General features: G+C 35.8%; 1 protein-coding gene across 16 annotated transcripts; it reads right to left on the bottom strand.

The window, feature by feature from the left end:
* Positions 1 to 10: 10 nt before the first annotated feature.
* On the bottom strand, positions 11 to 21,269 carry LOC101257631 (ubiquitin C-terminal hydrolase 13-like). 16 transcript variants are annotated; one of them, XM_010315175.4, is made up of 32 exons: positions 21,081 to 21,269; positions 20,682 to 20,748; positions 19,258 to 19,402; positions 19,009 to 19,166; positions 16,938 to 17,203; positions 16,638 to 16,856; positions 16,454 to 16,562; positions 16,247 to 16,362; positions 15,934 to 16,032; positions 12,651 to 12,760; positions 11,579 to 11,653; positions 9,087 to 9,165; positions 8,840 to 8,989; positions 8,666 to 8,746; positions 8,448 to 8,567; positions 7,736 to 7,858; positions 7,140 to 7,217; positions 6,957 to 7,063; positions 6,767 to 6,875; positions 5,768 to 5,836; positions 5,584 to 5,694; positions 4,476 to 4,531; positions 4,175 to 4,352; positions 3,997 to 4,098; positions 3,823 to 3,894; positions 3,625 to 3,690; positions 3,328 to 3,393; positions 1,871 to 1,957; positions 1,651 to 1,767; positions 1,358 to 1,432; positions 1,183 to 1,269; positions 11 to 551 (listed from the first exon to the last, which is right to left on the bottom strand). In XM_010315175.4, the coding sequence occupies exons 1-32, from the start codon at positions 21,108 to 21,110 to the stop codon at positions 510 to 512; spliced, it is 3,369 nt and encodes a 1,122-aa protein (XP_010313477.2). In that variant the 5' UTR covers positions 21,111 to 21,269; the 3' UTR covers positions 11 to 509. The 16 variants fall into 16 exon arrangements, with proteins under 16 accessions (XP_010313477.2, XP_069147739.1, XP_010313478.2 ...); XM_069291638.1 differs by having other exon boundaries at positions 6,957 to 7,045; XM_010315176.4 differs by having other exon boundaries at positions 8,840 to 8,986.
* Positions 21,270 to 21,509: the final 240 nt, after the last annotated feature.

The following is a 21,509-nucleotide window of genomic DNA, read 5'->3' as shown; positions in this document are numbered from 1 at the left end:
CAACAGATACTTGTGACAAACAATTTGTCATTCTTAATTACTGGTTAATTACAATAGCAAGAAATTACCAAACTTAAGGTTACACAATTTCAGAGGGAAAAACCTCAAAATCTCTACCAGAAATAATCACATCTATAGAGCCCAAAAAATGGCAGAAAACTGAGTAGTACTCTTCTCCTCAGATAAAAGTCAGAACTGAATCAAGCACAATATATTATGTATTCATTCATTTGTTCAAAATTCTTTGCCAATGTATGGCTCGCTTAACTTACACTAGAACAGAGAGAGAGTTATCGATGGGCCATTTACGCATCACTTGAGTTCAAGTACTGAGATATGGATGCTGCATTAGGATCAAACTTCACATCCATATCAGAATACAAGATGCTTCAGTAACAAAAATCATAAAACCCTGTACAGACTCGAACTGGCTTCTTAACTTCAGGGACAAATGCAATGGTCAATCATAGATTTGAACCATCTCACAATCTTCATTTTCAGCGGCGTTACTAGTTGTAAATTTTAACAGGCTTCTCGTACGTCGGGCGATTCTGCAACATGGAAGAAAAGAGTAGGTATTATTACGAAATGAGGAGGTCCACTCCCATTTATTTGAATACAGTAGAGTAAGGACAGGTACAGCTAGAGACATTCACAGTAACCAAAGTTCATCTCATGGAGAAACAAAGAAACGGTAGAGCAGGAGCACATTGAAGTAAATCATTGCAATTTGTACATGCATTCAATCGGAAAATCAACATTTTATACGGTTGTTAAGCCAGCTTTGCATTCTATACTAGAAATCTGATCTCTCCAATTCCTTCCAGAGATTCTACTAATGTAACTAGGTTATGCTCCCAGGCGAAGCGCCGATAGAAGCAGAGGTATTCAACAGAAAATCAAATAAATCTTAAAAAGTCATTAGAAGTTTGTCTTCATCCTCAACAGATGGAAATTCTCTGAAGTGCTAGATGAGTAATGATAACTATGGAACATAGGCTGCACAGAAGGAGAACTCCTGGTCTCGTAACCCGCCAAAGTCATGATAGAGAAACCTCAAGAGTCCACTCCACGAGTCAAATCTCTCTCTGGAACTAACTTTATGTATTAAAGCAGTTAATTTTTTTCTTCTTTACCAATTACAGAGTATGCCCACGAGTAAGAACCGAACATTCAGATTACCTGATATGCTGCATTAATCCTTTTAGGGGCATTGTCAGAATGTTCCAAGCCAAGATACTGCTCCCAAGCACCATAAACATCCTTTCGCTGCATGTTAACAAAAAGATCCAAAGATGCAAAATTACAGATTCATTTAGTGAGAATTTTAGCGGTGGAGGGAGTTGGTGTTTAGTACCTGGAAACGGTTGAACAATATATCCGAGTCCTCAAGGTACTCAGGACGACCAAGTGAGAGGAATGCAAATTTCCACTGAAAGTTGTATAAAATGAAAATAAGAAACCAAGCATCAACTACATACATACTAATCCAAACCATTCCCGATTCCCCTCCCCCAAACAAACAAAATAAGATAAAGGAAACCAAGTACTAACCAATAAACGAGTAAAAATAGGAAGCGATTATAGTAAATTGGTTCGAGTATAATAGCCATTCATAGGAAGATGAAGCAATGTCAAGTTGCAAAGTACCTTAGCAAACTCTTCATCTGGGACCTGCAATTTCTTCTGTATTCGCACCTTCACTTGAACTAAAGTCTCACCCTCATGGATAACCAAGAGGAAAGGTTCCCCAAAATTCTGAATTTGCTGTTTCAAATGTCAAGAAGTAAACAAAGCTGCATGAGACAAAATTCCTTTCTCTCGTTCACCTTTTCCCTGTGGGTCAGGATACGGGGGAAGAGAATCTTACCATTTGGTTTTGTGCAGTTTCTTTACTGAAGTGATACACATGAATCAAACGAGCATTCGGGCCTAGATTCTTCTCTTCTTCAGGAATCTGCAGGGACGAAGAGAAGATTCAGATTAATAAACTGAAATTTAACAGTGTCAAATAGTGTTTTTGGCCCTAGACAGGTAATTGAGTTGCCACTTCATATTTATCGTCAAGGAAGTTATTAAGGAGTAACATGCCAATAATATTCAACACCTGACATTTAGCATTCGCTATTATTGGACTTCTATGCCATATTGTCCACACTCCACATGTACCCTAGAAGTGTTGGGATGTTAAGTGTCGCACTTTGATTGAAGGAATGGAATGTTGTCTCCTTAAATAGTCTTTGGATAATCCTCAATAATCAGTGACAAATCTAGGATTCGTAGAACACGGGTTTACCACTTAAAAAAGGAAGAAGAAAATGTATTAAGAGGGAATTGATACCTAGACCTCTAGCTCTAGGTAACAACATTCAACCAAGTGCACAATTTAGTTTTCTTGTAGCAATAGTAGTAAAAGAGAACATTATACCAATTTTATGAAATATATACATAAAATACCTAGTTTTACAGTGAGAAAACAGGATCACGTGCCCCAAATTTAGCCTTACATTTGCCTCGGTCACCAAATGTCTATTTTGGGGGATTAACTCAAGGTCCATTTTCTTTCTTTACAGCACAAATTCAGATGATATCAAAAAAACTAAAACCTTATTCTCGTCTGCTTTAGTGTTATCGAAGGCGAAAAGCACAAAAAAGCTCTAAGGTCCGTGGGGGCTTTAAGCACAAAGACCGGGCTTTAATGAAAAAGGGCTCAAAGGAAGAAAAAAAATACAAATTTATATGTTTATGACCAAAGAAATGAAAAACAATTATGATAAAGTGAAATATCAATTGTTTAGTTTCACTTATTTAGCAGAGGATCATCGGGAAGAAAACGTTTGTTTTAGAACCTCGATGACAACACCGAAGCGCACATAAAACGAGGCAAAGAGCTCAATACGTTTTGAGCCTCGCTTCAGGGCTTAAACGTGCCTTTGACTACACTGGTCTGGTTTTACACACCACTATTCTTTAGATTCATAGATCTATATCATAAGACTATCAATGACAGCAGTAGCTTGTAAAGGCCCTACATGATTTCAGTCATTTTTATGACCAACTTGTAAGTCAAAGTCAGCTGCATCTATATGTGGTAATTAGTTTGAGAGAAGGGGGTGAGGAAGAGAAGGATAAAAGCTTTTGACCACAGGAACACTACAAATATTTGTTCAAGTTCTTGACCACAGGAAAACTACCAATTTGTGTTCAAGCTTTTGACTATAGGAAAACTCACTACCTTACCCACCACAATGGCCACTGTATAAAGGCCACATGCAGATATAGTAGGGACAGAAGTGTAGAATTAGAAAAGCGTGTGTAAGAGAGAACCTCTTCGGCCCTCAATGTCCAGTACTGGTCATTTATGTTCTCTATCTTCTCACTTGTTGGAAATATCTGCATGAAAGCAATCATTAAAACAAGAGGTAAATATAATGGAGATAGAGACAATGTCTACAAACAAATATATTGGTTAACTATTTCTATTATTTGTAGACTTAAAGAGTTTCTGAGCTTATGTCATAACGACTAGGACTTCTCCGGAGGCAAATATTTATGGCGACAAAAAGAGAAGACCTAGCTAAGAAGTATAAAATGAAGCAAATGTTGAGGGATTGAAACCAATACCTTATAAATTTTGTGGTAGAAGACCTCTAGCAATCTTAATTCTGCATCTGGATTTGACAACTCTACCTATTATGCAGCATAGCAGAGTAGCATCAAGTAAAGCTAACAATATAGAAGCATCAATAAAGGAGAATAGTAAGTTTTCAGTTCACAGACACGTTGAAAGTAGGGAATATCAGACCGAGTTTACCATTTTACCTTCGTCTTTAAATCATTAATTACATCACCAACAGTAGATTGTTTTGGTAGTCTGATAGTGTAAGTGACCACCTACATAGCGAAGGAGGAGAAATTTAAGTAATTATCAAAGCAAGAATTCAGAAGTAAAAAATTGTGCTCGTAAATCAATGGAAATCAGAGCAGCATGCTTACTTCATCTTTGGTAGCATGATGAAAAGCTACTTTTAAGGTTTTTAAACCTTGCAATTCTGGCAAAGGAATGTCCAGTACTTCATAGTACAAAATATCAGATGTCTGTCAACGAGTAGTTAAAATAGTTAAGACTTTCAGGAACTAATGTTCATTATTATTAGTCAATGTTAAAATTCACCTGATTGTAGTGGACCAGCATATCTCCAAGGGTGTCAACACCTCTGTACTTGATCGGCTGGGGTTTAGGTTGCTGAGAGTAACAATTATGGGGTGTGAGCCTTATTTTGGATGGATCATCCAAGCCAAGTCGCTGAGCTACTCTTTCCACAACTTCATCATATGTATTAATCTTTGACCTTTTCATAACAATAAAATGCTTGAGAAAGTAATAAAGATAAAACCTAGAGGTGAATCATCTACTCTACCTTTATAATATATAATAAAAAGAAAAAAAAGAGTAGCAAAGTTTTAGAACATACAGCTCTAAACAGAAATCATCCTCCTTCAACTTTTCTAAGTATCGGAAGTGAACCACCTGTAAGACATATTATAGTAGATCATAAAATATTTAACAAATAAATAGTTAAGCCAAAGACAAATTTCAGTGTCATATTTCATTGAATATGGAACAGGATAAGGACATCACAAAGTTTCTTTTGGAAGTAAGGTCTATTTATGCTTAACCCATCTCATGTCATTATAAACAGAACTTGATTTTTTTACCAGGGAACCACAAGTAAAAACTTTTTTTAAATAAGTAATGAAGGTGTATTATAGATGTAAACCAGCAAAAGGGAATGTTGGTAAATAGTACATCCAAAAATTGTTTATTTATAGTAAACGCAAGGAACAAAGTGGGTGCCCCAAGGTCCCCCTCCCCCCCACCACAAACCCGGGGCGCTGTGCCTCGAAGACCCCCTCCCCACTTCGACACGGGTGCGGCACCAAAATTGAAGAGTAAGAGCAACTTAGTCGGGAACTGCCTATTTTCTCTACTCAAGTAAGGTTTACACTTTATTTATTTTTTTGAGAAGGCAACAGTCTTGTATTATATTCCAAAAAATCAAACCTGCCATGGTGGCGTCCATGTTTAGCTTCTAGTGAGAAAATTTTATACAAGCCACCCCGTTTTTCTTTATCATCAAATTTCAGTAAACTACTTTTTTTCTTAAAGGGAAGCACAGTGCACAAATCATCCTGTGTTAGCAGGGTCAGTGACCGAATCTAAGCAATCATTTTTCGTTGCAACACTGATTAAAATATTTCATGGAAATTTGAGACTCTGAGTTACTACAGAGCTTCTAAACAAAAGAAACCAGCCCAAACAATGTAATCTTAGAAGATATATTAAAATTCAGCAGATATGCCTATCAAAAACTTCTTTAGCAATTAAGTTTTCCCAAAACATCTCTCTCTCATCTATTAAGTTTGACACAAGTAATCTGGGCGACTAAGGTCACTAATCAGTATCCCATTATCTATAAGGCAAAAAAACAATACCCATTCTCCATTACCAGCAATGTTGAAAACGTAACTAACAGGACAAAATGGAAGAGAAAATAGCTGATAAATCTATACATAGATTACCTGGCGATTTTGAACATACTCCAGGAAAGAAGGAACATCTGGATACCGTAACTTCTGGCGACTTTCAGGAGAAAGGGATTTCTGATAGCATACTATATCACCATCCTCAAGCTGCACAAAAATGAGTATCAGACAAATCAATGAAAAATCCTGCCACTACACACTTTATGGTAATTAGGTATACCTGGTTCGTTCGGAAAGCAAATTTCTTGTCAATGGGTTCACACAAGACAATTGGTTCAAATTTTATTTCCTGAACAAAATTAAGCAAATGTGAGGTTTAGAACAAATGAACAAGTGAAACGACCAAACATAGTCTCCTTAAAGATAGTTAGAATGCTCTAGGCATTATTAGGTCTCCAAATTATGGAAAGTGATTCTGATCCAAAAGCAAACCAGAAACAGTAGAAAAGAATTAAAGATCATATGGATTCTATGACATGTCGAGATAGATTGCATAAGATCTCATCACGAAATAAGCTCCTAGACATACGTTTATCCCCCACACAATGCAAAATAGAAGGTAAGATTTAAATTTGTAAAGGAACCAATCAGGAACATAAGCTTCTAGAGGAACCAGAAGTTTGACCACATAGTGGTCATTTTATTTTAAGCTCTTCCTTTAAATTGGAAGTCCTAACACTACATTCCCTAACAATATCTGCCGTCTGAAATTTTGTAACAAAACTTCTAACCAATTTGGTCTTCTTCTGAACTTCAGTTTAAAGTCTTAAGTTTTCTCGGTCTACACATATATATTTTACATTCCTATTGTTGTTTAGCTACAAAGGAATTGAATCTTCTGTTTCTCATGAACTGCAAACGAATCTAAACCAAGGATTTGATCTATAAACCATAAAAAGAGTAAAAATTACAACTCTTGAAAGCTACCACTTCGACAACTCTGCGAAGAAGAAATGCCAAGACATTTTACCATTTATTTAGTCTTGGACCTAGACACCAGAAAAGTGTAAGCATATGTGCTAAAGGGAGAAGATCCAGATACTATTGGCTGATGACCAGCATAACAAGGCTGGAAGGGGAACAGTTGTCAGAGCAACTGCAAGTTCTGGAATGGCATGGATGTCTATCTATCGCATCTTTAAAACTTCTAATTTCCAAAAAAGTCATGATAGTCACTGAATGACCATCAATAATACCCAGAGATATTCTACGAACAAACCTCATATAGTTCAATCTCTTGATCAGGGGCATAGCCAGCCATTTCATTTAGTTTGTTCAAGATTTCAGTTGGATTACTCGTTCCCTTTACAAAGAGTCTTCCAGCATACCTTCAGTACAAGAGACAAATCACCAATCAACAAAAAAAATGTTTAATTAAAATGAACATTAAAGAAGATAATCAATATTACCTCAGCTCTTCTTTCTCAGGATCATAAATCTTGAAGAATAGCATAATATCATCTTTAGTCTTGTCAGGTGGAGGGATGTGTCTCAAGTCCTTGTAATTATGCACATGCTATTAAATAATGCTTGATAAATAGAAAAACTTTATATTAGCATTTCACTGGAAATTATTGTGAAGAATATTTTACCAGTCCAAGCTCCACTTCCAAGAACAATTTTAGCTCTGCATTCTGAACCTTACTTGACGCTTCCCTCAACTGTCCAACCTAAATTTGTGGAGCACTTATCAGGTAATTAAGCAAACACAGAGATCTGTCAGCATGACTTTGGGTAGGGGTTTGTGGGGATCAGTGATGTCCTGATTTAAATCACCTTAAAACGGAGTCACACCTTTTGAAGTTATATTGTCTTTGCAAATTATAAATAAACATCAGTATCCCATGAAGAGAGCAAATCTTGGCACAGCAGATAGATTGCTAAGGAGGCAGATCCTTTTTTCTTTGTTTTTTTGTTAGAAATAAGGGTTCAACCTAAGTTTAAATGGCGAAATGAGGAGCCATATAGATGACCCCAACTTATTTGGGACTGACACATAGTTGTTGCTGATGTATACAGGTAAATTCAGTATTCACCCTAGATTTGTTGGACTAGGTTACAACTCTTTAGCGTCCACAAACACTAGATGAGGAGCCTAATGTATAGAACATCCTGTTTAAGTCAATAAACATCCTGGTAAAAGGACAGTTTACTTGATCTGTCTAAAAAATTTAAATAAAGTATTTACAGTTTGAGCTTCTTCGAGATGTGTTAATGGCCGATTTGGACGATATGTATGATTCTGGCGCTTTGCCCATAACCAAAAACGTTGAGATTGCACTGGTACACCAAATTCTTTGGCAACTTCCTCCTGCATGCAGCAACATAATTAGTCAACAGAGGCATTGTAACCACTACATCTAAGCTTGATTACATGCAAAAAGTTTAAAGGCCTCAAGAGTCTAGACAGATTTCAAATATTTTTTTCTATTTTCACAAGTCAAGAGAGATCTCACCTAGTTTAAAGTTTAAGGAAGTGAATCGCGAAAATATAGATCCCTAACCTAATTTGCATCAATAATGGACACAAAAACACAGAACTAGTGTGACCTTGGCCAGCGATAAGCGAAAAAGCCAAAACAAAGACACGAATGGATAAGCTAATCAAAGCATAGGTTTAAGAAAGTTAACTTTTTCTCCAACCTACGCCCACCTCTATAGTGTTTATAAAGGTTCCGTATTAATTAAATACTTCTGATAAATCAAGATACAACATGACAACTCCTAGGAACATAAATAGAGATACAGCTCTTTTAGAGTTCTTATGACCTCCAATTCCATAGGAGTTCTTTTCCTTTTGCAACTTTTGGATGTAAGTATTACTAGAATACTCTGTATGTATTCTTTTGTTTATAATACAAGTTGGCTTTCTCAAAAAAAAAAAAAGAATATCATATTACCTTAAAAATGCTAAAAAGTGTCTGCTTCTGAATGCGAAAACTCCTAACTTTGTCATAATCCACTAAATCAAAATGTATGTCCTTCCCAATCTGCTGTCTGAGGTCTTCATCACGAGAAACCTGAAACGGTGATGTATTAGGTGCAAAACTTCTCAACTTAAACACCACTCGTTCGTCCCAGTAATCACTGAAAAAGGTGGAATATTTAAGGAAAATACCTTTATAATTGTGTAAAGGTGTGCCTCTGCTTTCTCCTTCTTCTTCTGCTCTTTCTCTTCTTGTTCTCTCTTTAACCTTGCCTGTAACATGTTCATTAGTCTAGTCAGCAGCAAACCAATAAACAAATGCAACAACACAAAGTAAAACAACTCATGCGGCAGTCAGCATCTTACCCTAAGGTGCTCAGCAATGTCCTTCTCGTCAACATTACACATTATTTTCTCTTTGTCACATTCCCGAATATAGACCAGCATGTAAGCATTTGAGTACTTAGTAAATTTGAAGGGAGTATTATTAAATCCAGGATTTGTTTGTGGCAACTGCTATATAAATTAAAAAGAGACGATAAATGAAAAACAACTCAGCAAATCTGCAATCCAAAGAAAATATGTGAATGAGTAAAATCAAATCAAGAATCACCTCTTCTTCTCCTCCATACTGCTCTTCTAGAGCTCTTTTCACATCTTCTTTAGTCACACGTTCATCATCAAATTTATACCTGAAAAAACAGGTAACTTTGAGTTATGTGGAAGAAAAAGAGGCATGTTAGAACACGGAAAATGTTTCAATCCAAAGCACAAAACTTAAGTCTCAAAAATCCAGGTACCTAAAAGTACACTATTAGCCAAATATTGAATCATAAAATACTCATCCTAAAAAATTCTGGACTAAAAAGTCAAGAGACCATTAGTAGATTATGCCATGCCAAACACAGATATTACCCCCCAAGGAGTACTTCATGCACCATAACTATAAACAACTTTATTAGCTTCGTTCACAAAGATTACCTCACAAGGAGCATCTCATGCACCACAGCTTTAAATAACTTATAATTACAAGCATTACAAAGAAATTAATCCAACAGAAAAACTCCTGTAAGGTCAAAGGGATCTCCAACAAGTAATCACTGGAGATCAGAAAATTAAAATTAAAATTAAAAACTAGTCACTCGTCTGAATTAGAACCAAAATTTGAGTCTTTTCTCTAGAATCATAAATTTAAAGCAGTTTTTGATTTAACTAACACCATTTTTTTGTTTCACACATTTCGCTTGGTAGCAATTATTTTAAATTTCGTGGTCCATATAGCTCTTTTTTCATCTGTGCTTTTTTTCCACTTAAGTGTGTTTTAATTGCAGTTTGCCCTCAAACAGGTGCCAACCTTGCCACTTTCGTGTTCTTTTACGAAACCAATCACTACGAGTAAATACAGGCTCCTTCGTAAATTTACCTCCAAGTTCTAACGAAATCCTGCCTACAAGTTAGTGATAGCAGGTGCTGATGTAATAGGTCGGCAACCAATTTATACGAGTAACTTAAAATCATATACAATAAAAACACTTCTATATACAGACGAAAGGATGATAAACTGTAAAAGGTCCCAAGTTAAACTCAATAAAGTAACTTCCTTAATTAAATGTGACTTCTTGTTTGAAGACTGTCTAGTATTTCTGTCTCTCTATCATTACAACAAATAGAGGCGTATATATCCATCAGTCCTGGGGATTTCCTGCACTTTTTAAATATTTCTCCTCCAGAGAACAGCTTAGGATGCCTCCAAAGAAGCATTAAGTTGCATCCCTGGGTTTATAGCACAGTAAGAGCAAGAACTCATAAGTTGCTATATACAACTGGATGTAAATTCAAAGGCCAAAGGTATTATCAGGTAAGGAAACAAAAGAAGAGTAAATGGCTTTCATGAGGAGGAGAACACACAAGGCATGAATACTTCGGCTCTCATGTGGGTCATTTGGTAAGAAAGAACTAGGTGAATGTTTGAAGGGATACATCCTAGCTGTGTACATTTGAGGGATAACCTCTTATTGTTAGTACTATGAAGTTTCTGCTTCTATTAAAGATTGGATGCCTTCTTGTAGACAATTAACTGTTTGTGTAGCTCATCTAGAAAATATTAACGTAACGACGCGATTACACCAAATCAATCATTCCATAAAATGGGTCTTTTTGTCCCGACCTAACGATAGATTTAAACGATACGATATAATAGAACATAAGTAACGATCAAAACAAATATTGTATTCAAGCTAACAATACAATAGAGTACAATACAATACAATGAATAGCAACCATCCAAACAAGGTGTTAAGGGAAGGTCGAGGTAGGCTGAAGAACTATTGGAGAGAGTTGATTAGACAAAGGACAAAGTGCATCTTCAGCTTACCAAGGAGACATTTTTAGATAGGAGGATAGGGAGGTCGAAGATTAGGGTAGAAGGTTAGTAGGTAGTTGAGTGTTGTCTGGCTTCACTACAGGATAGTCTTGGTGCACCATACATGTTTCTCCTTGTGGTAGCAGTAGTTCTATCTCTCGTAATTTCTTGCCTTTAGATTTTTGTTATTGCCTATTGTTTCTTTGTTTCAGTTATTACATTATTTTGTTGTTGTTAATGTCCTTTTTTCGAATGTTATGTAATGATTTCTCTACTTTTTGCTGTGTATTTTATTTCTGTATTTTGTTTCTTTTTTTAAAGAACTGCTTTGATATGTGTTACTTGTGCCGAGGGTCTTTAGGAAACAATTCTCCATCTCCCCAAGGTAGTGGGTAAGGTATACGTACATTCTACTCTCCCCAAGACCCACTTGGGAGATTACACTGGGTATATTGTTGTTGTTGTTCATTAAATTATTACCTTAGAATAATGTGAAGATTTATGGGTGGCTATTAAAAAGCAGAATCTCAAAACATTGTTAGCGGATTGTCAACTACTAGTCTACTATCACTTATATCTGCCACCAAAAGGGCAAAGCAACTTAACATTAGTAAGAAGATAGTTTTATGAAAAAATAGCACAACTGTCCTTATCAGAAAAATAGAAAAGGATACATCTGTTGAATGCATGATTCTGTCATACAAAAAGTTCAGGAGCACAGATACAAACTCAGAAATGTTTACCATTGATCTGAAAGAGTTGGCCTTATGAAAGCATAATAGTGCCCACCATGCACACCACCACTGTGGACTAATACACTGCAGATGGAAAAAAGTTCCCCAAAAAAAAGAAAAAGATCAAGAGGCCAGAAAAATAAATAAATGAGCTAAAGAATTATATGTGAATTCATAGCTTAAAATATACACAAGAAACTAAAGTAGTGGACAATCTGAGATATGATTTAGGCATGAAGAGTCAGTTTTAAACTATAAATTGACTAGGCCAAGCATGGTTGTGTTGAACTTCATAATCAGGAATTACTTGCTCATCCATAAAGAGCATAAATTATTTCGTACTTAACAATAAATAGGACTCAAAGCCAAAACTTCAATATAGGAACACAACACACACAAAATAGACGGAGACATTCTCATTCCCAAGCGAAATTGGGAAATATTTATATTAGAGCAGGAGAACCTTGTACTTTAGGCAGTCGTTCACAGCTGTAGCACTCTTAACTAGATTTGGAAATACTACTGAAGTAAAAATAATATAAACACAGTGTAAAATCCTTTGCAATCCTGAAGAGATAGCCAATTCTTGAGTAAGGCCATTCACAGACAAAACAAGAAGGATGAAGGCATGCACACCTACACAAGACAAGCATGTACTTGTTTGTTTAAATCAAATGGCTGAAACAAAAAATTCAAGAGAGAAGCTAACCCATTACCACTGAAAAGAGTGACATGATAAAAAAAAATTTAAAGGAAGAGTACTTAGAAATAAAATATAAATTCTAAATGCCCCACACTATCTAGTGAGTTACAACTCACGTCTTGTTGAAGACAAGTAATCCCAAATTTAGAAGCTATCTGCAAGACACGTAGACTCCTAGACTAAATGTAGGTATAAAGACCCTATTTTTCTCAGGGACGAATTTAAGGGCCCCCATTAACTATCATTTACAGAATTAGGAGTCTCATCGAACCGAGTGGGAAATAGTTATGCATCTAAACTATATGCCTTGAACTGGAATATTACATAAACATTTTAGCACAAAAAGATATAATGAAGACTTTCTTGAGCATCTGATACCTGTGAAGTGTGTAAAGGTTTCTGACACTTCCATCTGCCTCAGGCGACAAGTATTTACCATTCTCTCTATCTAGATCGAGTTGCAGAGGGAACTCATACCTGTCATTTATCTACATTGCATCACCAAACAATAAACTCATATCAATTGATGAATATCAGCAATCTGAGAAGTACTTCTGCTACTTTTTTCTGTAACTCTCATCCTATTGATGGTACTTTGTCTAAACAGAGGGCCAAGAAGGATACACCTTATGTGCAAGGCTATTGAACAGTTAAAGCTACAAATGGTTAACTTTGAAGAAAAAATGATTGTATTTAGAAAATTCCCTTTACATGCATCACCAATGGTTACACGCTACTTTAACAAGAGCACCACCATATTGATCAAGAGATGCAATGAACATAGAAAAACATTTGCTGAAAACAATCAAAATATCATTGAAATGCTTATTGGAACAAAATAATCTAAAGGTATACCAGAAAAAGAAATAAATATTCTAAAGAGCTACATATAATTCATGCACCTACATTAAGCTTTAAATGACAGGGTCATAGTCGGTTTTTGTGAAAGGCGATCGCCTCATCGCCAATGGCAAGAGGCAAGGCGAGGAGACCCTTCATCGCCTTTTAGCTTCGGGGCGAGGCGATCTTCAAAAGGCGACGCTATGACGACGAAAGGCTAGAGGCAAGGGGCGAGAAAGGCTAGAAAGGTGACGGTTCTGTATTTTCTTTAAAAAAAAGGCGATCAATCTAGGGTTTTAAAAGTTAAAAGGTAATTTTAAGATTTTTGACTAGACTCCTCCGGCAACTAGCCAAGCTTTTCTGGTTACTCCAAAGTCTAACCAATACATATTTCTTCTTTTTTTGAGAAAGTTAACATAATACATATTTCTTCTTTTCTTCTTTAGACTTGAGTCACTTCTACCTTTGTTTTGACTTTTGCTCTTTTCTTTCTCATTCAAGTTCTAGACTTTTGGTATGTACTATCTATTTTTACTTTTTGAATTGAAAAAATTGCTAATATGTTATTGTTTGATTATTTACATATGCAATTAAATATTTTAATTTTTTGGTATTAAATGGTGTCACACTTCAAAAAAGCGAGCGCCTCGCCGTTCGCCTCGCCTCATGGCAAAGCAGACCCTTGTCGCCTTTTATGGCCTTTCAACTTCCAAAACACTAGTCATAGTTAAGTTTGGAAAAAACGCCATCAAATTTCTATTAATTGTCTGGAAACTACGAGCAACTAGCTGTCAAACCCACAATTTTAAAAAAATCCACCATTAATTATGCACAGGTGACTCAACTACCCTGGGATTGACACTAGTTGATTAAGTGATAATGATCAGAGTTCAAATTATTATTAATAGGTTCAACAAATAGGAAGGTTTAGACCTAGTTTTATAGGCGAATGAACTTTGAAAAAAAATGAACAAGGAAACCCTAATGTAATCAGGTTTGTGTTATATGAATTTCTACAGCATATTTGATATACATAAACAGCAGTGCCACAATAATTTGCTTTTCTTTTTCCGCTTAACATAGGGCCCCGTCTGGACATGTGATATGGAATCATGATCTGAAATCAGACTGATTTTAAGTTGAGTTTTGTACATGTGATATGGAATCGTGATCTGAAATCATATTGATTTTAAGTTGAAGTTTTGTTGGGACATGCAATTTGAATTCTTAAAGACATTTTTTCACATAAACATGAAAACCCCACACAGTTGAGAAAACTATCAATTACCCCATATCTCCATGTTCCTTTTTATAAATAGATGTTTGTGATAACAACTTTCAAATAGTTATAATTTTATAAAGTTCCCACTAGTCAACAAAAGTAGTAACTAGTAATTCTTTAATATAATCATTTCACATGGTACGACAATCTCTTCACCCCGAGCACGAGTCCATTTATGTAAAATATAAAATGACATGTTTTCTTTTACAAAATATACACTTATGGGCCAAGTGCTACATTTTAAAAAAATGAAATCATGATTTAAAATCCCCAAATCATGTTTTTTGGAGAATAGGGGATATGAAATCATGATCCAAATAGCATATACAAACGTTGATTTGAATCATGACTTCACATCGCATGTCCAAATGCAAGCTTAATGTTCACTGGTTATTTTCCGTTTGGTAGTAAAAAGATTTCTTCTCAACTCACTTCCCACAATCAATGCTGCAGCCCAATATTCCTTCCTATTTATTTTTTTTCCAACTTGAGCCTGCACATAAGCAGCAGGATTATCCTTCTATCCTTCTTTTGGTTTCCTTTACCATACAGAGGCTGCAAAGAGCAGGTTATGTACCTGAACTGATACCGTAACTCTTTCTACATCTCTTTAAGAACCCCCAACTCAATAGCTTCTATCTTTCTAACCTTCGCAACCATTTACCCTAATTGTGAAAACCATTGAGGGTAACAACTGAATACTGCAAAACTTGTACTAAATAAAGGCATTACTAACACTTCACAGCACAAAATATAAGCTGATTTATCCTTTTTGATGACGATAAGCTACTTAATCTCTTGAGGATAAACAGAAGAATACTACCTTTGATGATACATAAGCGCCCCAGAGGTATACTCTTCAAGCATCATTAAGTAAAACTAACATCAAGATGAAAGTACTGGCAATCAACGAGTACATCTTTTCTCTAGATTTCATAAAACATGCTATGGTTCTGTGATTAAACAAAGCAAACGTAGTTAACCTACTGATGTCGAGAACGAGAACTAGCTTTATATGTCAAAACTTCTTGAAAATGAATAAGAAAGATCTGAATGGATCCATCATTTTCATGCGAGAGTCATCATATAAATGGAAATGAACGATTAAAACTAATCTATTTCACTATTCTTACAGAAATCTAAACCATTATCTACAGAACTTTTACTAAAAACTGTTTTGCGATATAACTAAAGATATCTTGCTACCGGCTTGCTTTTTAGATGAGAAAATCCTAAATTGCTTCATTAGAAGATAAATCCATCAGACTGACCAATCAAATTTTGTTTTAATTTTGTGATCTTCCAACTGAATTTCAAGCTCTGATGAAGTCCTAATATGTTTTCCCATTATTTTGGGCTGATTTTGTGATTTGACAGTCTTCTTCTGTTGTTGTAACCTTATGTTTGAATTCTAAAACTGTGTACACTCCATGCTTCCAATTGCAGGGCATTAGAGCTGAAGAATAGTCTTCAGCATGAAAATTAGATATTGTGGACCATTAAAATACTGGAAATTTGCTGGGCCTTGTTGAAACTGACCTTTACCATAGTGTCCCGTGAAAAATCATATTCAAAGCGCTTTAACTGAAGCTGCAGGACAGGGGGGAAATCCATGAATAAGACACCCTTCTTAGCATCCTGAAACAACCAAATATTAACATTAGATAAGTGAACCTAGGAAAAATAGCCTAAACCTTCAATAGATCAACCAACAGGAGAAGATAAAAAGAAATACGAGAAAACGTTAAATGTAGTTGCAGCCTTGCAGCTAAATTTTATAGAAACTTATGTGAACTTTGCCCGGAGTAACTCAAGGAGCACTTGGAACTGCAAGACTAGTGTGCTATGTTACCTGCAAACCATATTGTTCGGCATGGTACTTGTTATCGCCCTCAAGACGTTCAACTTCAACATATTTATCAAACGAAGCATAAACATCAGCACACCCTTTGACATCAAGCTGAAGATCTGCCACACACAATATATACAGAACACCATAAGGTGCAAAACTTAAATGGCTATAGAAGACAACATCAGGAGCTTGTCTGATCTACTAAACCATAAAATGACTCCTTTCTCGTAGATTTGTAGTCCACATTGATGCACTCAATATAGTTCATATGGTGCCCTTCGAATAACTGCTGTATAGTGCCTTCCACAACAGTACCCTAACAGCAGAAAAAGAGTGATCATGTCAATTAGAAATTACTGAAGCACCAACAACCAACTGAAGTTTGATTTACCTTCATTTTTTCTTCAAGCTTTTCACAGAGAACACGATTGAGTTCTTGCACATCATGCTGCAAGAAAGAATCATATGTGTCCCATCCGAATGATTTTGTCAACTCCTTTGTTGCTACACTGTTGTCACTGTACTGGAGCTTATAGAATAAGCTTTGCAACGCTAGAGGGATACTAGCAGAGGGCATATCATTTTCAGTTGTAGGCATGTGGTATACAGCCTGAATTTAAAATCAAATTTCTTAATCAATTAATACAGATTTAACACAGCCCCATAATAGAATGGAAAAAAGGTAGCTAACCTTCCTGAAGTAAGGAATATGGTAGAGAGTTTGAAGAAGTGAGTTCATATAACAGGTAGCTCCTTGGTTCTTCAGTCCAACAAAGCCAGTTTCCCTTTTTGAGTCATACGACCAATAGTCAACAATTTTTCGCACAGCTACCTCAGCATCAACAACACATGTATCATCAACAAGATAACCTTTGTTTGGATCATATAGTTCACCAAGTGGCATAAAGGATGTGAAACCCCAATCACTTTCTCTGGCATTGAATTGGTGTTGCGTCTCTATAAAGCATGAGAGAATAACATTTATATAAATCTACTAGACCATAAATGCAACTATGACAGTTTCAAATAGTTGTGGGCTTATCTGAAACAGCCTGACAATAATAAAATCACAAACTGGAACTAGCCAAAAAAGAATAATTTAAATATTTAACTCTGACTACATTTACATTATAAACAATCATATACTACGTAAGAGCTCAAACTCAAAATAACTAGAGATCATGCATCTATTGTGCAAGTGTGGAATTTTTCCACTATACTATTATTACGGAACACTTGGAAAGATAAAGGCAACGTGCCTTCCCAACTTATTTTTTCTCACTAAGAGTGATAGAACTTAACTTGAGAGAAGCAGATTTGCATGAGTCAATACTACAGTTGATCCTATCTCTGATACTAGAGCAGAACTTCACAACAGGGGAGAATGACCTTGCCTCGAACCCAAACAATTTTTCTTCTTCTTGGTATATACTTCAAGTTAGGACTTGATTGAGGAATCAATCGACTCCAAACAAAGAAGAGATTTGTTCAGCACGTAATATAGCTTCAATCAGTAGAAAAAGGAATCAAGACCTAACAAAGTATACAATCCCCAGTAATGAGGTATTAGTCTTGATAGTACATTGATTTTAAAACTTTAATTTTTCTGGGAGTATTTTGGCCCATCATAGATTTATATGCCTGTAACAATATTTTGAAATGTTACAGCTATAATTATTTTCTTAATTTATATTTATTACTTTTCACTTTTATTTGTATTTAGTACGATGATGAATGAGTTCGCGTTAATGGAAAAACATGTGAGGACTCATATAGCCAACCCTTACTTGTTGGGAACTGAGGTGTAGTTGTTGTACTATCTCAAAACAGCATAACTTCAAGAAATTCGACCAAATATGTCCCACTGAATCAAGGGCCCGGATTTTTTTTTGGTATTAACTTGCACATAAATGCAAAGGAAGAACTTATGGTTGCACTAACATGCTTTCGAATACAGAGGCAAAATGCTAAGAGAGTAACAAAACTAGCTTGGGTATGCATTTGGTAGTTTTGCTTCATTGCGTTCTCTTGACTTCTCATTTCTTAGGTTCTTTACGAAGAACCAACAGACATTATTTCTGTTCAAGAATTGGTTACACTATTCTTCTCTTCCTATCAACAGAAAGCTTATTTTAACCTCTGAAGGAGGAGGACCAAATCGGGTACACTGCTCTACACAATAGAATTAAAAACAGCAGGCAAAAATTGCAGCAATCCACAAAGCAGCAGAAAATGAAAACAGAAATTGTCAGGCAAGAGTACATTAGAATAAAAAAACTTGATATTTAAATTTTTAAGGAATAACTTAGAAAAACTTATAACTTCCTATTAACAAATGTTAGTCAAGAGATCCTCAACAAACAGGTCTAGCAGCTACTGACCACGACTATGGAAACAAGGTTTTCTATTGTAATTCCGTTTTTAGGAGGGAGGGGGGATGCACTGAGCTGATCAGGTTGCACCAAATACATGGCTAAACGTATTCAGACTTGTCATTAAAATGAATCGATAGTAGAAAGACAATATGATGTTTGCCGCCTCAACAAAGTATAGCCAAAAGACCGAAAACCAAATTATTCTGGTGGACACTGTTTTGAAGAGCATAAAATATCACCTCTTTTATGGTATACAAGGTAACCAACAGCCAAGGTCATAGTAAAGAATACAAGAACATTGGCACAAGCACACCATATGGTAAACAACTGAAACTGGTTTTCTATTATCAGCGAGATCATCAGAATTTTGGATTCTTACTGAAGTACCTTTTCTGATGGAGTACTTGTTATGAATTTGGTTAACAATTGACAAGTTGAACTGGGCATATCTACTCCACCCGTAAGGTAAATTAGCTGAATCAGCAACATCCAGATACATGGATAGGTAATCAACATTGTTCCCCTTGGGAAAAATTAAAATCCGCCTGGCAAAACAAAACAGCAGAAAAGAGGTCATTATGGGATTATGGAAGTAGAGCTTTAAACTTGCAAGTAGCATGGAGAGATTAACATTACCATTTATAGCCACCGACAACAAAAGGGTCAGAGTATAGTTTCTTTACATTCAACCTAGAGAAGTTATCTATCTTCCAAGTAAACCTTGAAGTTTGAGGATCCTCTGGTGGCTGCTTTTCCACATCATTGCCGGTTTCTGCTTGTGCTAACAAGCAATTAAGGAGGAACTATTAGAAAAAAACTTGAAAGCCCATTCTCAAGAGATCAGCATAATATATAGTGAACAATCAACTGATGGCTCAATATCATAAAATTTAGCAGGTTGTGGTTAAGCTGCAGTCTGTAATCCTTTCCCGGTCCCTATATCTGCAAATACAGATTCATGGAACAAATGCCCATATGCTACATGAGCATTTTCCACACCACTTCGGTAGATAGATAACCAAGGACACTAGAGATGTAACAGAAAAGTTAAGTTACCCCGGAAACTACAAAGTGGATCTGGTACTTTAAACAAATACTGGAAAGGGTAAAGAATCTTCAATTTTCCCACGCGTCATTCATCAAACACGCCATCAGAAAAATAGTGAAAACACAATGATCATACAAAATAAGAACTGAAATCATATATTCCGGCACATATTGATACAACAACCCGCAAACAAAACAGATACTAGGAAATCTGCCATCTCCATAACCCTTAAATTCTGTTAGGACAAGATTTCACCATTACCAACCATGTACAGCAATCACATCCCAGCCCACTAGTGATATTGTACCCTTTGACCCTTCGCCCGCACGGTCTAAAATATGTCATTAGGGTCCAAGGCTTGCTTCCTTATATACCCAGCATCTCTCCCATGTTTTGTTGATGTGGGATTCACCTATGGTGTTTCATACACGTCACAGCCCAGCCCAATAGTGATATTGTCCGCTTAGGACCTAAGCCTGCACGGGTTTGAAACAGGCATGTAGGGTCTTAAGACTTGTTTTCTTATACCCAACATCTCTTCGTAGATGTGGGATTCACCTAGAGTTCTTCAATATCCATAAAAAAAAAACTAGGTGGAATCAGAATCTCCTACTAAAACTATCCCCTCAGTTAATCAAAGAGTGTGGCCTAGTGATCCATGGAGTGAATCAAGCACTATGAGGCCTCAGATTCAAATCCCAAATAGCTGATGAAAACACTAGGTGATCTCTTTCCATCTGTCTTAGCCTTTATTGGACTAAGTCCATGAAATTAGTTGAGGTGAACAACAAGCCCAGACACCGCAATTATTAAAGAAAATATTCCCTCAATCGCTTAGAATCATTCCAAACAAATTGCTTCCTTCTTTCTTCCTTTTCCCCTGCATTTCTCTATTTGCCAACAGTTTTAACCTAATATAACCATTAAATCCCAGTACAGTGTCACCAAAACCTAGAAATGTCATAGTTGAAAAAAACTAAAACAAACCAGAAATTAAAGCTTCAAACTTTACCTTCCATAGGCTGAGGTCCTTCAAATACCAAATCTGAACGCGGAACAAGCATCTCCTCCTCTTCCTGCTACCCCAACATAAGTAAAAAAAACGAAATCAACAAAAACCCAGAAGCAAAAACACCACCCTAATCGATTCTGAAACACAAAACTAAAACTCCAATAAAAACTGAAAATCCGCCAATTGAACCTGTCTATGTGTCTGTATACAGTATAAAAACAATAAACATAAACTAAAAACTGAAATCAACAAAAACCCACAAGCAGAAACAAACCCTAAACTGATTTTAAACACACAAAACAAATTAAAACTCAAAAAAAAAATTGAAACAACCAAACGAACATGTCTGTGTGTACTGACTATAAAATCATACAGAGGTCAAGAAATAGTGAGACTTACATCGGTAGGAGCAGGAGTCATTATGGTCATTCGATGAAGAAATTGAAGAGAATTTTGAGCTAATTTTGCTGTAAATTTGAGAAGAAAACTGAAAGTGAAATTGAGAGATCAATTGTAAATAGGGAATCGCCAGAAGCTGGCTAAAGAAAATATTGTTTGCAAAAAGAGGAGAAAGGGTATTTTGGGTACTTGACATTTTCTTTACCTTTTTTAATTTATAATTTTATTTTTTCACTTTAAAAAAAATATTTTTTTTTGTAAATTCGATAATCGATTAAATATGCAACGTGATATATTCATGATAATTTCATAAGTGTAGGATATAGTTTGAACGGAATGATGTCGAACCTCGATATAGATAAAACATTTAACAACAGGTTTGAAAAAGTAAATATATTAGTAAATAAATTATTTTACAAATAACATATT

This window comes from Solanum lycopersicum, chromosome 11 (assembly GCF_036512215.1).
Source record: "Solanum lycopersicum chromosome 11, SLM_r2.1".
NCBI classification, from domain to species: domain Eukaryota; kingdom Viridiplantae; phylum Streptophyta; class Magnoliopsida; order Solanales; family Solanaceae; genus Solanum; species Solanum lycopersicum.
Note: the sequence above shows the minus strand (reverse complement) of the source record. Positions and strands in the feature narration are given on the sequence as shown.

Coding starts and splice junctions, on each gene's coding strand:
- LOC101257631 (XM_010315175.4), bottom strand. CDS start 21,110: ATGACCATAATGACTCCTGCTCCTACCGAT. Junction 20,749..21,080: donor TGACTCCTGCTCCTACCGAT/GTAAGTCTCACT, acceptor ATGTTGGGGTAG/CAGGAAGAGGAGGAGATGCT. Junction 1,768..1,870: donor AAACTGCACAAAACCAAATG/GTAAGATTCTCT, acceptor CATTTGAAACAG/CAAATTCAGAATTTTGGGGA.